The following is a 15050-nucleotide window of genomic DNA, read 5'->3' on the forward strand; positions in this document are numbered from 1 at the left end:
TAGAAAAGTTTCCATTCTCCTGTCCAATACATATTTGCTTAATTGGGCTCACTTTTGTGCTATGATGACATATTTCCCCATTATTATTTTTTCTCTTTTGCCAGTATATTCTTTTATTAAATGGAACTGTAGCACTACTTCATTTTCCCATATTTTCTTGGAAAGTCTTTCTTATTCAATTAACGTTTAACTTGTGATCATTTCAATCCATAAAATATAACAATTTTAGTGTATTACAATAAACATACAACTTATTTTATTCAGGGAAATATACAACTTAACTACTTTGTGTTGATTTCAATAGGTTTACCTGAAGAAGAGGGATTCTCCAGGTTGTCTGTGAGTGGGACAGCAACCTCAACATTTCAGAGACACAGAGAGAGCCACACCACTCAGGTAACGACCCCTACATATTCACATATGCCATAATAAATGAAATTATGACAAGAAATTCACTAAGGTATGACCAAGAACATATGTTTTTACTGGACTAGAGAAAGGAGTTACTCTCGTCTCTGCCCTAAGTTTCTCGAACTCAATATTCTTCTCTCTCCTCTATTGCACCTGACTCCAATATTTTGCTGGTTAAAAAAATTATAATTTGTCCCATACAAATAAAAAATAAAAAATATTGTAGACATAATTTATGTTGTAGAATTTTTTAAAAAACTGTCAGGGGAAGACGATATTAAATTTACTGAATGATGTTAATATGTTTTCCACATTTGACCTCAACTAAAATTGGGGGACTCTAAATGCAACACATGGGAATAAAATACTAGAAGCACCTGTGGTCTTATGGCATGCCATTATATCTCAGTTACTGCTTCCAAATTCCATGTAATCCAAATTCATTTAAAATATGACATGTAATCAGAGCCCAGTTAAATCAAAATGAGATGACAGTGTACAAAACTGTGTTCCAGCATGTTTCATTGATTTTACATATATGCTTAATGTGTTTGGCCTTAAAAAGTTCACCAAAATAGAGATTATCACTGCAAGAAAAAAACGCACTAGTGTTTTTAGGAAAAAAAAAGATCTATATAACATAATTTAAAATTATGCTATGTTGAATTTTAAAACACTTTCTTTTTTTCTTCTTATTGAATTTATTGGGGAGACACTAGTTAACAAAATTATACAGGTTGCAGGTGCACAGCTCTACAACACATCTACTGTACAGTGTATTGTGTGTTCACTACCCCAAGTCAAGTCTCCTTCCATCACCATTTATTCTTCTCAGCCTTTTGGCTAAGATCAACTGTAGTATCTATTCTTATAAGTTTAAAATATTGTTTTCAATAATTATCTTCAAAAAGATATGACTTTGCATTCATAGTGTACAAGCAACAATATTTCAGGCTTTATTATTAATATATTTGAAGTATAACAACAAGATTCTTATTTTGTATGGCCACCATACAGCTTTTATTATTTCAAATATCTGCACAAAATTTTTTAAAGCCTCAGTCAAGTATCCAGATGTTTTAAAAAATTCACTATCCAGCTATTGATCAGCTTGCATCTCAATATGTGGCATTATGTAGGCATGGCCTTATCAGATCATATTTTCTAAATAACACTGATGAGGTTGTGAGAAAAATCAATAATTTTAATCTTAAAAATAAATCTTAAAGGAGGCAATCTGCTGAAATCATTTACATTGATATATAGGCACTGAAATAAAAAGGAAATGCTCATTGGTAGCAATAATAGATTGTCCTAATCTCCCCTCTGTTCCTTAGAGATGCATTTACTTTACCTTGTAAGCAGTACAGATGCTTTATCTAAGATAATTCACAGGGGACCCTACTTGTAATGAACATTGGTTTGATTTTCATTACAGGGTTGACTCCTATACTTTAGAGCACAATGATAGGCCATCCAACACCCTTCCCAGGACTCTCATTGCAATGTGGTTCATGGAGAAAAGGGTTAATATTGAAACAAGGTACATAAAATAGACATCTCTATAACTTTTCCCCTGATCTTTCATTGACTTGACCAAGAAGCAAAGAGAAATTGTAGAGGTTATCAGAAATAACTTCCCACTCCCAGTTTTCAATGGAGGCTTGTTTTCAAATGCAAACTTGTCTGCCTTCAGTTATCTCCCAATGAATAGTTTATTCCATGGAAAAGTGTGGGCATGCATTCTCATGGTAGGACACATTCCTCACTGTTGAAAAGCTATACAAGTTATGTGAAACTATGCATTTAATGGCCACACATCTTTCAGCATAAATGTCTCTTGTGTGACATTTATAGAGGAAGTATGGACATATACAGGCATATTACATTTTAGATTTTCTACTAATGCAATTACATAGGAATTCTATAAAATCAGTTGGACTGATTGGACATACAGAAGTAAAATTAAATGTTAACTAAAAAATTGAATAGTCCTTTTTTGAGGATTTCTATATTTTAATTAGCATCAGGAATGATTTTATCTTCTTTAAGGAAGTTAAAATGTATGGGCATTATTGTAGATAAAGAAAGCAGGAAATAGATTTAGTGATTTACCCAAGAGTATAGGGAAAATTCAGAGTCCAGAGTTTGAATGGATGTCAACATTGTATGTCCTGTTTCTGAGAAGAATTTACCATAACTCATTAAAAGGAATACAGTAGTCATTCAACTTTTTAAAAATATTTCATTTATTTATTTTTAGAGAGGGAAGGGAGGGAAAAAGAGAGAGAGAGAGAAACATCAATGTGCGGTTGCTGGGGGTCATGGCCTGCATCCCAGGCATGTGCCCTGACTGGGAATCAAACCTGCGACACTTTGGTTCACAGCCTGTACTCAATCCACTGAGCTACGCCAGCCAGGGCGTCATTTAACTTTTTCATAAAATTTGAATAATTTCTGGTTCAAGACAGAAATCTAAAAAGCCGTAGTAGACATTTATAATTTTTTAGCTGCCAGTCACATATTTAAGGTTTTTCACTATCACAGTGAAATTTTAAAGGGAGAGACTCCCTTTTTTTCTGTCCTTTGATAGCTAAACAAATATATGTGAGATGGACTCAGTCAATCTATCAGCCATGGATATGGAGTGAGGGACACATAATGGAGAGCAGAGAATAGCTGTTGCCTTCGGTGTCACATCTGGCAGTGGTGGCTTCCTATAGTGGCAGCAGATGTTGGTCAGTGTATGTCTATTGCCGACCACTGCATCCACCTTGGTTTGTCCAATTTGCCAGATCTTTCCTTCTAATTCCATATGACTCTTTCACCTTCCAGTAGAGCTTCTAACTGTTAAGATGCCCAGAGTTAGTTTTCATTGCTTGCAAATAAGAATTTTTGACTGACATTAATTTAATAAGTAGTAGTTTCTTTCTTCATGGTACAGAATATAAAAATGTAGTTTATATTCAGTTTCATCATGATTTTTATTAATTTTAAAATGTGTTTTTACAAAAAAATAGTAAAATTAATTTTACGTAAAATATTTGAAAATAGTGAAAACTGAGACATTAGCTGTATCACAAATGTGGCTGAGTTCACTTATGGTCCTTATATAGATGGTTTGGTAGGTCCATGCTGTGAACAAAGATAAAATATTCATGACCTTCCAAAGCACTCAGCCAGCATGAATAAAACCAGCAGTGAATGTGTGACATCATGGATTTCCACGTACTGGCCCTGGAATGTGGCTTTGTGGCACATCCAAGTACTCAAATCTGGAATTTCATAGGTTATAGAAACCATTTCAGATTGGTTTTAGAATTTGACACCCTGCATAAAAATAATACTCCATTTGCCTATTTGAAATTTTATGTAATGTAAAATAACTTTAAAAAAATTTGGTGCCATTTGGCATGATGCAGTTTCTTAGTAATAACTCAGCAGTGGAAAACTCAGCAGTGAACATAACTGTGAGAATATCTTCCAACTCAGAATGACTTCGTAGTGTTTTTATGCTGTGATTGCAATCCTCTGCTGATGCAGAAGGCCAGGTAATCTGACACAGGCAGCCTATGGATTATAAATAGAGCAAAAGCATGAACAGTGCACAAGGGGTGTCCTGAAGGCAGGAGGGTACCCAACAGGCTCATATAATATAAATGTTGAGTGCTTGCTTGGCATAAAATTGCTAGTTGCACATCTGGTTAGGTGTCCACACTTGACATTGAAAAATTAGATGTTTTCTTTTCCCACATGAGCATAGTTTGTTTGTATGTGCATCTCATTTTACCTTTACCAACTTACCTTTTGTGTCATTTTACTTCTCTCAGCTGTCTATTCTCCACAAAACTATGGTGTAGTTTATTATCTTTATTATGGGCATTTGTCATATTTCTTGCCAAACCTTTTTTATATTGTTTTATTTTTTACAAAAGCATAACAAATTTTATTAATGTCTGTCAGATTCAAATATTCATTGTAAGAAATCATTGATGGTATCTGATAAAATAGTGGCATTCCAGAACCCAAGAGTTTAATGTATATCTCCCCATTCCAGAAACAGCTGCCAGTGAAAGCCATAACATAATCAATATGCAATTGATCCACATCAAGAAACAAATTGTTATGTGGCTTGTTTTACTGAACAATCAAATAAACCTTTTTTGTAATGTCACATATCAACAAAATGAAGAGTTACAGAGCACTAAATAAACCCAATGCCTTCTTACTATATTCAATTTGTGTGTTACAAAGACTGCTTCAAAATACACTGTGGCATGAAAAAGAAAGTGTGTTAGATAAAATAAGTAAATCTAGATATTTAATTTAATCATTAAGAGATAATTCTAAAGCATATGGTAAGCAATAAAAATTAGATAACCGTTTCAAAAGGAAATATACATGTGTTTCATTTAGAAGGTATAGACTGAAATCTAGGATAGAAGCTATTTCACACAGCTGCAATTTCTGGGAATCAGTATGCACCACTCACGACTTCCACATTATGTGCAAGAAATGAAAGCAGTGAATTAATTTGATGGTATGAGTTAAATGACATTTTCAAAGGAAAAGGGGCATATCCTGTATAGATACATAGGAAGTTAGAACATAAACAACAAAACCAAGTCCTATATTTTGTTTTTTCTTCATAAAATTGTACCATACATATATTCTAAATGTATTTGAATGCACACTGTTTTCCTTGTGAAGACGTTGACTGTTATCAATGAAGAGAATTCAATTTTAAGAACTATGAAAAGAAAGAGAAATCAGAATTGTGGTATGTTTTTAAAGAGGATAAAGGTCTTTGATATCTCTGCATACTTACCTTCCAGATGGGAAAGCTGCACTTAGCCAATACCACTGCATAAGGGAGGGAGGAACAATGCAACTAAGAAAATGCATTTAAGTATATTCTAGTTAACTTAATTATTTCAATATTAATTCAATTTAATTTTTAAAATTAAAGCAATGAAAAATCTAGGTATAAATCCTAAATCTGTTATTTGACATGTTGATATAGAAACTAGCAATTGTTTTTCAGATTTATTAGAGAGAATATATATAACATATCAAGCATGCTGCCTGCAATATAGCAAGTGCTGAAAAAGTGCTTGGTATTATTATTATAGTATTCCTTCTTTTTCAAGGTCAATATCTTGCATATCAATTCTGACGCTAATAGAAAGACTCTACTTAAAATATGTAGATTAGATTAAATCAGTAGAGCCCAACATTTATCTGGAATTTTTATAAAGTATGTATGTCATGTATATGATTTTCAAAAATATTTTGTTATGGAATATTATAAATTTAGAAAAAAGCAACAGTGGTTAGTAAAACACCCAACTTCAGTGAACTTCATCATTTTACCATATTTGCTCTGGCAGCATATTTTTAGGGAAACTCTCATGCCGGGTGTGATCCCATCCGTGCCAGCCACACTGAGAGGAATCCATCCTGAACTTCGTGCATGGCCCTCCATTACACTTTTAAAGTTTGTCATTTTTGCCTCCAGTAATGTTTTAGGCTTAATTTGTACTAGGACCCACCTGTTTTACTGATGGTTCAGGATATCGGGAGAGCTCTCCTCCAACATCGTATTTCAAATAAATCCATCCTTCATTCCTTTCGATTTTTCTTCACTTTCCAACTTTCACATCCATACATAATAATTGCTGACAGGAGAGTGTGGATGACCTTAATCTTGGTCTCTAATGACACATTTTTACTCTTGGTGATCTTTCCCAATTCTTCCATTGCTGTTCTTCTGGGTCAGTCCTCTCTTGATTTCTTGGCTGCAGTCACCACTTGAATTGGTGACTGAACCAAGGTCAGTAAAATCCTTTAACAATCTCAGTATCATTGTCTGTATTAAAGTTGTGCATTTCTTCTGTAGTCATGGTTTTTGTCATCTTGATGTTTAAATATAATCCTGCTTTAACACTTTCGTACTTTCATCAAAAGTCATTTCAAATCACTGTTACTTTCTGCCAATAAGATGGTGTCATCTGCATACCTTAAGTCATTGATATTTCTTTCAATAATTTTCACTCTTCTAAGTCTAGTCATTTTTCATATGACATGTTCTGCATACAGATTGAACATATAGGGAGATAAAATACATACTTGTCCGACAGCTTTGCCTATAGGAAACCATTCAGTCTTTTCCCATTCTGTCCTGACAGTGGCTTCCTGCTCATGATACAGGTTACTCATCAGGACAGTTGAGTGCTGAGGCATGCCCATTCCTTTCAGAGCATTCTTTTCATGATTCATGAAGTCAAAGGCTTTACTGGAGTCTATAAAACATAGACTAACCTCAAATTCTTTGGAGCACTCTAGTATCCAATGAATATTCACAATTAAAATCCAACTTAAACATCATCTTCACTTGTGTGGGATATGAGAACAATGCCCTTATGCTGACTGCACTCCTTGGCATCTTTCTTTTTCTTAAAAATTGGGATGTATATTGAAATGTACCCAGTTTGTAGACTCTTGTTTTGTTTCCATATTTATTGACATATTCTTGTGAGGATTTTGACAAATTTTATCTCTGTGCTGTGAAATAATTCTATCAGTATCCCATCAATGCCTGGTGATTCACTTCTTCCCCAAACTTTCAGGGCAGCTTTCACTTCACCTTCTAGAATTTCAGGTTCTTCCTCCTAGTAATCTCCTTCAAAGGTGTATCACCGTTTTGCCTCTTTCTGTACAGATCTTCAGGACTCCATTTCCACCATCCTTTTACTTTCTCCTGATTAGATAGTGTGCTTCTTAGTTGGCTGTTTAGCATTTCTACTGTAGATTTGAATTTCCCTTTTATTTTCTTGAATCTTCTGGTAAAGAGCTTTGTGTTGTTCTTTTTTGTCTCCTTGTGTTGACTATATAATAGTTCTTTTTTATTTTTTAATTTTTATTGCATATTTCCATTACCATTTATCCCCCTCATATCTTTTTCTACCCTTCTCACCTCTCTCTTCCCCCAACAATCACCACATTGTTGTCCATGTCCATGAGTCCATTTTCTTTTTTCTCAGTCTCTCCACCCCCTTAACCACCCTCCCAGAGCTGTCAGCATTTGCAACAGCATGGATGGAACTGGAGACATTATGCTAGATGAAATAAGCTAGAGAAAGACAAATACCATATGATTTTACTCATATGTGAAATCTGATGAACAAAGTGAACTAACAAGCAAAATAGAGACAGACTCATAGATGGAGAGAAGGCTGATAGTTCTTTTTTATCTGCACATATAGTCATTGGAAGCTGTATTCAAGATTCAAATGCTGCTTGTATCACCTTTTACTTTGCCTTTCACCTGTGTTTGACAATATGAGGAAGGACCCCCAAAAAACAGAATTTATTTATTAAATATTGTGTATTTATTCTTACATGTTTAAATTCAGTCACCTTCAATGTACTCTCCATTTGATGCAATACACATCTCAAGATATTTTTCCCACTGCTGAAACAGTTTTTGAACTCATAGATTTTGATGCTTTTTAGTGCTTCTGCCATTTCTTGTTTCACCTCTTCCACACTAGCAAAATGTTTCCCTTTAAGGATTTTTCTCACCTAAGGGGAAAAAAATGTTCCTCAGAGCAAGATCAGATGAATAGGGAGGGTGGGGCATGGGAGTCATGCCATTTTTTATCAAAAACTGCTGAACAGTCAGTGTGGCGTGGGCAGGGGCACTTGTAAATTGCACACTCTGAAATGGGCAAGTATGCTGAATGTTCAAAAAAATTCACTGAGGCCAAACATAGCCTCTCACAACAATGCCAGCAGGTACACTGCTACAGATGGGTTCCCAGAACACTCAGCTAGTGGGGGGGGGAGCTTATACAACAAGGGGACAACCCTCCAGAAGATAATTCTGTGTTTTGGGGCCCCCCTTCCTCATATTTAGTATTTCTTCTGTCATCCATGTTGATTTTCCTTTCCTTTATACTTCTGGCATTGACTTTTTGCATTCTTTTCTAATAGTATTTCTAGTTTCAATCCATAGTTCTAGTTTTGGTCACTTGAGCTTATGAGTACAAATATGTTTTTATGTGAACCTTAAATTCATCAGGAGTGTTATTTACATTGTTTTGGTACTATGATTGTTGTAGTGCTCTTCTTCAACTTTACTCTCACATCTGATATTAATAGTTCATGGTCAGTGTCACAATCTGCTCCTCATCTTGTTTTGGCAGAGGATACATCTTCTCCATCTCCTGGTTCCAAATATATAATCTATTTGATTTCTTCTATATTGGCTATTTGGTGATGCTCATGTATATGGCCATTCATTTGGTGGTTAGAAACATACAGTTGTGACGGACAAGTTGTTGGCTTCACAGAAATCCCAAGCCGGGCTCCTGCTTCATCTGACCCCTACTCCAAATTTTCCAAGGACATTTGGCTCTGCTTTATTTACCATTTTTGCATTCCAATAACCTATAATTATCAGCATGTCTGGTTTTGCTGTATAATCAATTTCTTCTTGAATAGATATATAAAAGCCTTCAATTTTGTCTTCTTCAGTCACTGTAATTGTAGCAGAATTTAGTCATAGTTATGTTAATTGGTTTTCCTAGAAGTCTGATTGACATTATACAGTCTGACCTTGTGTTGTAACCCCTAACTGTCTGTGCTACATCTTGCCTCAGTGCTAAAGCAATTTTGTTTCTTCTGTGTTTGTCATTTCCAGAAAAGACTTCATAATTGCCTGACTGGAAATGTCCCACTTCAGTCTATTTTAGTTCACTCTGACCAAGCACTGCAATGTTTAGATGTTCCATTTTTTGCTTTACATTTCCACTTTACCTTGGTTCATGCTTCTTGTGATGTATGTTCCAATTGTATATGTGGTACAACATCGTCTTTTCCTTTCACCTTTGTGCACATCACCCACTAGACGTCCTTCTGGCTCTGGTTTAGTTGGGTCATCAGCAACTATACTATTCATACTTACTGTCTGCTCTTCCCCAGTAACTGCTTGAGTGCTGCCTGACCTGGGAGTCTCGTCTTGCAGCACTGTCTCATATTTTGTTTTGGACTGTCTCATCACGGGGTTTTCAAGGTAAATCAGAAAAAAAAAGAATAAGAAGGAAATTAAGCTGTTGTTCACCATTGACTTCTGCTGAACTGTGTGTGTCAAAACCATGTGCTTGAGTCCTTGATGCTGCAATCATCAAACTCCTATAAATTTGAAATGTAATTGTTATGTTAAGCCTCTGTTATGGACTTTTGCTTTATAGTTGTCACATATGCTACATCTCTATACTTTATAGTTGTCACATATGTCACATATAGTATGTCACATCTATATACATTGAACATATTCTCCCAAACAATGTTATAACTCTGCTTTCAACCATCATGCATGTTTTAGATAGCTTTAATGGAGAAAAATCATCTTTTTATTGTCCCATAACTTACCATATCCGTGGCTCTTCTTCATTCCTGGAGTTTTAAGTCCCCTTCCACTATCATTCACTTTACCCTGAAAAATCTCCCTTAACATTTTATTTGCAGCAAGTCTAGGGAATTCTTTTTACTGTCTTTAATCTAAACATGTCTTTATTCTGCTTTCACTCTAAGTTTTGATTCCCTCCACAACTCACTTGTTTTTGTTTACTTCTTTGAGTCCTCCGATTGATGTTTATGTATTTTATCTAATGTTTTCATTATAATTAGTGAGAGAAATAGCCTGTCATGGACTTGCTTCATCTTGGCCCACCTTATGTAGTTATTGCATATAAATTTATAATGCTATTAAGTCAAATTGATTGTCCTTATCTTTATAGGCTGTGCTTTTCTTGTTCTGTTCAAGAATATCTTTCTTATTAAAAAAATCTTTCTTACCCTGCTGCCATACATATATATATGTGTGTATATATACATAAATATATATAAGTATATACATACATATATGTGCATATATATTTTTTTCTATCCTGAAGGTATCCAGACAATAGGACAATGACATCATACAGTTGTCCCAATCACCATTGGTTAACCCATTGTATTTTCCTGAATCTCATCAAAGGTCTGAAATCTCTTCCCTTTCAAAAGTGATTTTAGATTTGGGAAGAGCCAGAAGTCATGGGGCACCAAATCTGGGCTGTAGAGGGGCTGAGTCACCTGGGTGATTTGATGTTTTAACAAAGAACTGCATGAGATGTGATGCATGAGTGGGTGCATTACCGTGATGAAGCTGCCAATTTCCTGTTGCCCATAGTGGTGGCCTTCTGAATCATCCAAATAGTTCCCATGGAAGAATTTCAAGCTTAATGGAAAATTTGATGCAGGTTCATTGCTCTGTTCACTCAGTCATTTTGGATGCCACAGCCACATAGTATACATGCTCACTCAACAGCATCTACTGCCCCCACTGACTAGTACAATGAAGTCATCATTGTTCACACATGCACATTCCAGTCCACTCTCATTGGCTTCCAGGTTATACTAATGTTGCACAAACCATTCTCATTGTATTAACAATGGGTGGACTTTTCCAGACAGATCTTGGTGTGTGTGTGTGTGTAAAGATATATTAAAGTGTAGGTTTGTTTTTTACAGTTAGAACTTTAAGCTACTTGGAATTTGCTTTTTGATAATAATGTAAATTAACAATGTAAGTTTACATTTTTCTGTACTGATAACAATCTTATACACCTTATATCACATAGGACCATGCTGCCAACTTCCTCCTAATGCTGAGTATATTGCCAGAAATGAACTATTCTCCACACTTGTTACTGACTTTCCACATGCTTTTTTAATATTGCTTTCCTCTTGATGGCATCCTTGAGCCCACCCTCCAAGCAACATAGTTTGTTACCTCTGTAATTTGGTTCCTATAACTCTATAATGTGAATCCCTTTTATACAATTTACTTTGTTGTATTATAATCCAGTGTGTGTATGTAGATCCTGATAGACATCTGAACATATAGGGATGTCATGCAAACCATTCTCATTGTATTATATGCACTCTCATTAATGCATCCTAATCATTTTTGTATTCTGAACACAAAGCACTTAATAAATTGCCAGCTCTGTATAATTGTCAACCAGTAGCAGCCTCAGAAGAATTAAGAGAAAGCAGACTGATAGAATATTCCTACATTTATCAAATATTGTAATTCATCACCATGTTAAAAATGTACCAGTAGACTTGGTAAATAGGATCACATGCAATTGCATCATTGATTAGAGAATATTAATGTCACATTTTATATGGTAATTAGGTTCTAAAATTGGCATGTAATGTGAGAGTCACAATAAAAATGACTGACTCTGGAAGATCCCTTGTATTCTGCATAAAGAATGATATATATGGTATTAATGTATATAACTGTTAATATATATGCATACTGCATAACACAAAATAAAGCACATGATATATATGTGTTGAATTCTAAGAAAGTGGATTGCATAAAATTGAATTTTCAGAGGTTCATTTATTCAGTCATTAAACCAATACTTACTGAGGATTCGCTTGTGCCAGGCACAAATCTAGACATTCAGGATATATTAGTGTATAAAATAAGCATCCTTGCCTTCATGGAAGTTAACTTCTAGCATGGGAAATCAAACAATAAACAATATGTATAATATGCTTAAAGGAAATATAGTCACCCCTTCTTATTTGTGATTTCAGTTACTTGTGGTCAACCACAGTCCTAAAATATTAAATGGAAAATTCCAGAAATAAAAAATTCAAAAGTTTTAAATTGCATGCTATTATGAATAACTTGATGAAATCTTGAGCTGTCCCACTCCATTCCAGCTGGGACAGGATTCATCCCTTTGTCCAGCATCTCCATGCTGTGCACTCTACCACTCTACCCACCCATTAGTCACTTAATAGCTATCCCAGTCATCAGATCAGCTGTTGCGGTATCACAGTACTTATGTTCCAGTAAGCCTTATTTTACTTAATAATGGTCCCAAAGCGCAAGATAACTGATGTTGGGCAATTCAGATAAGTCATATAGAAGCCATAAAGTACTAGTTATGTATTCTTAGAAAGTCAATAGTAACCTAACACTATGTCACAATGCCTATATTATTTACCTCACTTCATCTCATCATGTAGTCATTTTATCATCTCATATCATCACAAGAAGAAAAGTAAAAAAGAAAAGAAAATATCATAATGAGATACTTTGAGAAAGGCCACATGCACATGGCTTTTATTACAGTATATTGCTATAATCATTCTATTTTATTAGTATTAATTATTGTTAATCTCTTACTGTACCTAATTTATAAATTAAACATTAGCAAAAAGTATATGTGTGTAGGGTTCAACACTATCTGCAGTTCCAGGTATCTTTGACTGTATTCCCCACAGATAATGTGGGGGGACCACTATTAAATTATTTTTTAAAAAGTAAAATAGGATAAGAAGAGCTAAAAGTGACAAGAATGATATGAAGGAAGATTGAGTTGTACTTTTAAATCAGGTTGTCAACAAAAGCCTCATTGAGCAAAAATAAAGTAAGGAATTCAGGGAGGGAGATGATGTGAGGGAAGAGCATTTCATGTAGGAGAACAGAAAAGGCCCTGAGACAGGGGCATGTCTGAACTGCAAGATGACCAGGGTAACTAGAGTGGAGCTCTACTAGTATTTAAATGAAGAGAAGCTGAAATTATTATTAATTACAAAATGTTAATTCTAAAAAGGGATTTGTTTAAGTTATAAACTACAACAAAGAGCTAAATATAAAATATCATTTATGGCTATATTGTATTGTCTTTCTTTAAACCCATTTACCACTTTCGAAAACTTCACTTAGCATATAAGTTAGGGATAAATATTTGCTTTTTCTGTAAGTGGAAAATACAAGACAAATACCTCAATTACTGTTCAAGATAACAGAAATGGAAGAGAGACACCTGGGAACCTGGGGCCCAGATTTCCTGACTACTTAAGTGTAGTGTCTTGTTCCATCATGCTGAAACACCATCATCTAACATTGGTGAAGGAATTTATTTATTTTAGTAGACCTTATAGCCCTGATTCTTCTCTGATTTCTATAATTGCATTATTATTTGAAATAACGTACTTCTGTCAGAAGTCATTTTGTACTTCTGACTCCGTCAGAACAGGTTCTAAAAAAGATGAAGTGTGACATTGCAAAGAAGTGTCATGAAGTCAATGATATTAAAAGCCTAGAATGTGAAGATCAAGTGATCTGGAATTAATTGTATATACTTCCAGGTGGTTTTTATTATATATATTTTTAGAATGAAGTCTTGATTTAAAAAATTTACTCTTAAATATTGCCTGCTTTGGCAAAATCTTCTCTTTTCCTTCCTAATCCTTCTTTAAATCTGTTTTCCTTTCCTTATTTTGTCTAGCATTTGTACATGCATAATTTACCATGATCGATTAGTGTCTCAAAGACACTAATTGACTCCAGGGTCACAGCAGAAGATACTGTGACCACCAAGTTCATATTCTCTATAAATACATAGTTCAACTACATTTCCCAGCCTCCATTGTGGTTAGGAATAATCACACGACTGAGATCTAGCCAATAGAATAGGAGGCACAGTGATGTGAGCTGGTTTATAGCTTGACCCATGCAAACCTCCGTTTGCCTAGGAATATTCCATGCCCTTTCTCATCCAAAAGCTGATACAGAACAGCCCAAGACCCAAGAAGATGCAAAGTATTCTCATGACAACATGGAAGGTCACTCACTGATGAGAAACAATAATTTTGGCCTTAATGTGAGTAATATACTTCTTTTTGTGTCAGCCACTGGTATTTGTGGCCTGCCTGTTATATTATCTTGGGTAACACTATCACCCTTCATCATTTATTTGGCTTAATATTTTACATGTTGCTGCTGAGCATCATTGCTTATGGTACTTAACTAAGTTTAGCCTGTATTATTAGCCACCTTTATTCCTTATGATAGCAAAAATTGTGCACATTTATATCTTCTGATGATAGAATTATTAGAATATTACTTATCACACATTTTTTACACAAAATAATGATCAATGGTGCTCCCACCAAGTATATATGTGCATAAAACCAGAGCTTATAACTCTCAAAAACTGGTCTCTCAGAAATTTCTCAGAATCAATGGACTTAATTTTCCTCAAAGTTAATCCCCTATAACAATATGAGCACCCTGAGAAATATTTTAATATTTTTAGAAACTTTTTGGTATATTTAGTGATTATAAAGAATTGCTTCTCTTACCTCTAGTTCTCAACTGGGTGACTCTAAATGGTAACCAAATTTTGAAGGAAGTCTCAAGGTTGATAACAGAGAAGATGCTTTCCCGCAATCATTAAATTTCATGGCCAATGAAGTTGCTAAACTATACCCCTTTCCTAACTATAGCTATTTTTTGAAACTTATTTGGACTGGGTTAATCATTTTTTAATCAAATTTTATAAAATGGTTGTCTTCATTTTATTTAATTATAATTAACACCATAACGTACAGATTGTGGTTGTTTCCAGAGAATGTATCTTGAGAAATTAATAACTTAACTGATGAACTGCTACAAAACAATGCTAATTAAGATATTAGCTAATCAGATAAGTCAGGGAAAGACTTATTCACAGCTCCATTGCTAGTTCAATGTCAACTCTCAAGTCCCATGCCACATT

General features: G+C 34.6%; 1 protein-coding gene and 1 pseudogene across 4 annotated transcripts in view; both read left to right on the forward strand.

Annotated features, from left to right (window-relative positions):
• The window catches only part of MYO16 (myosin XVI), a 595311-nt gene that overhangs the window by 563695 nt on the left and 16566 nt on the right, over positions 1-15050 (forward strand). For all 4 annotated transcript variants that reach the window (XM_036011451.1, XM_036011450.1, XM_036011452.1 and 1 more), the window contains one exon: positions 305-396. In XM_036011451.1, coding sequence (XP_035867344.1) covers positions 305-396 — 92 coding nt within the window. The remainder of the gene's footprint in view (positions 1-304; positions 397-15050) is intronic.
• LOC114509048 lies at positions 1235-1334 on the forward strand (annotated as a pseudogene).

The sequence above is a fragment of the Phyllostomus discolor genome, chromosome 11 (genome assembly GCF_004126475.2).
Source record: "Phyllostomus discolor isolate MPI-MPIP mPhyDis1 chromosome 11, mPhyDis1.pri.v3, whole genome shotgun sequence".
In the NCBI taxonomy this organism is placed as follows: Eukaryota; Metazoa; Chordata; class Mammalia; order Chiroptera; family Phyllostomidae; genus Phyllostomus; species Phyllostomus discolor.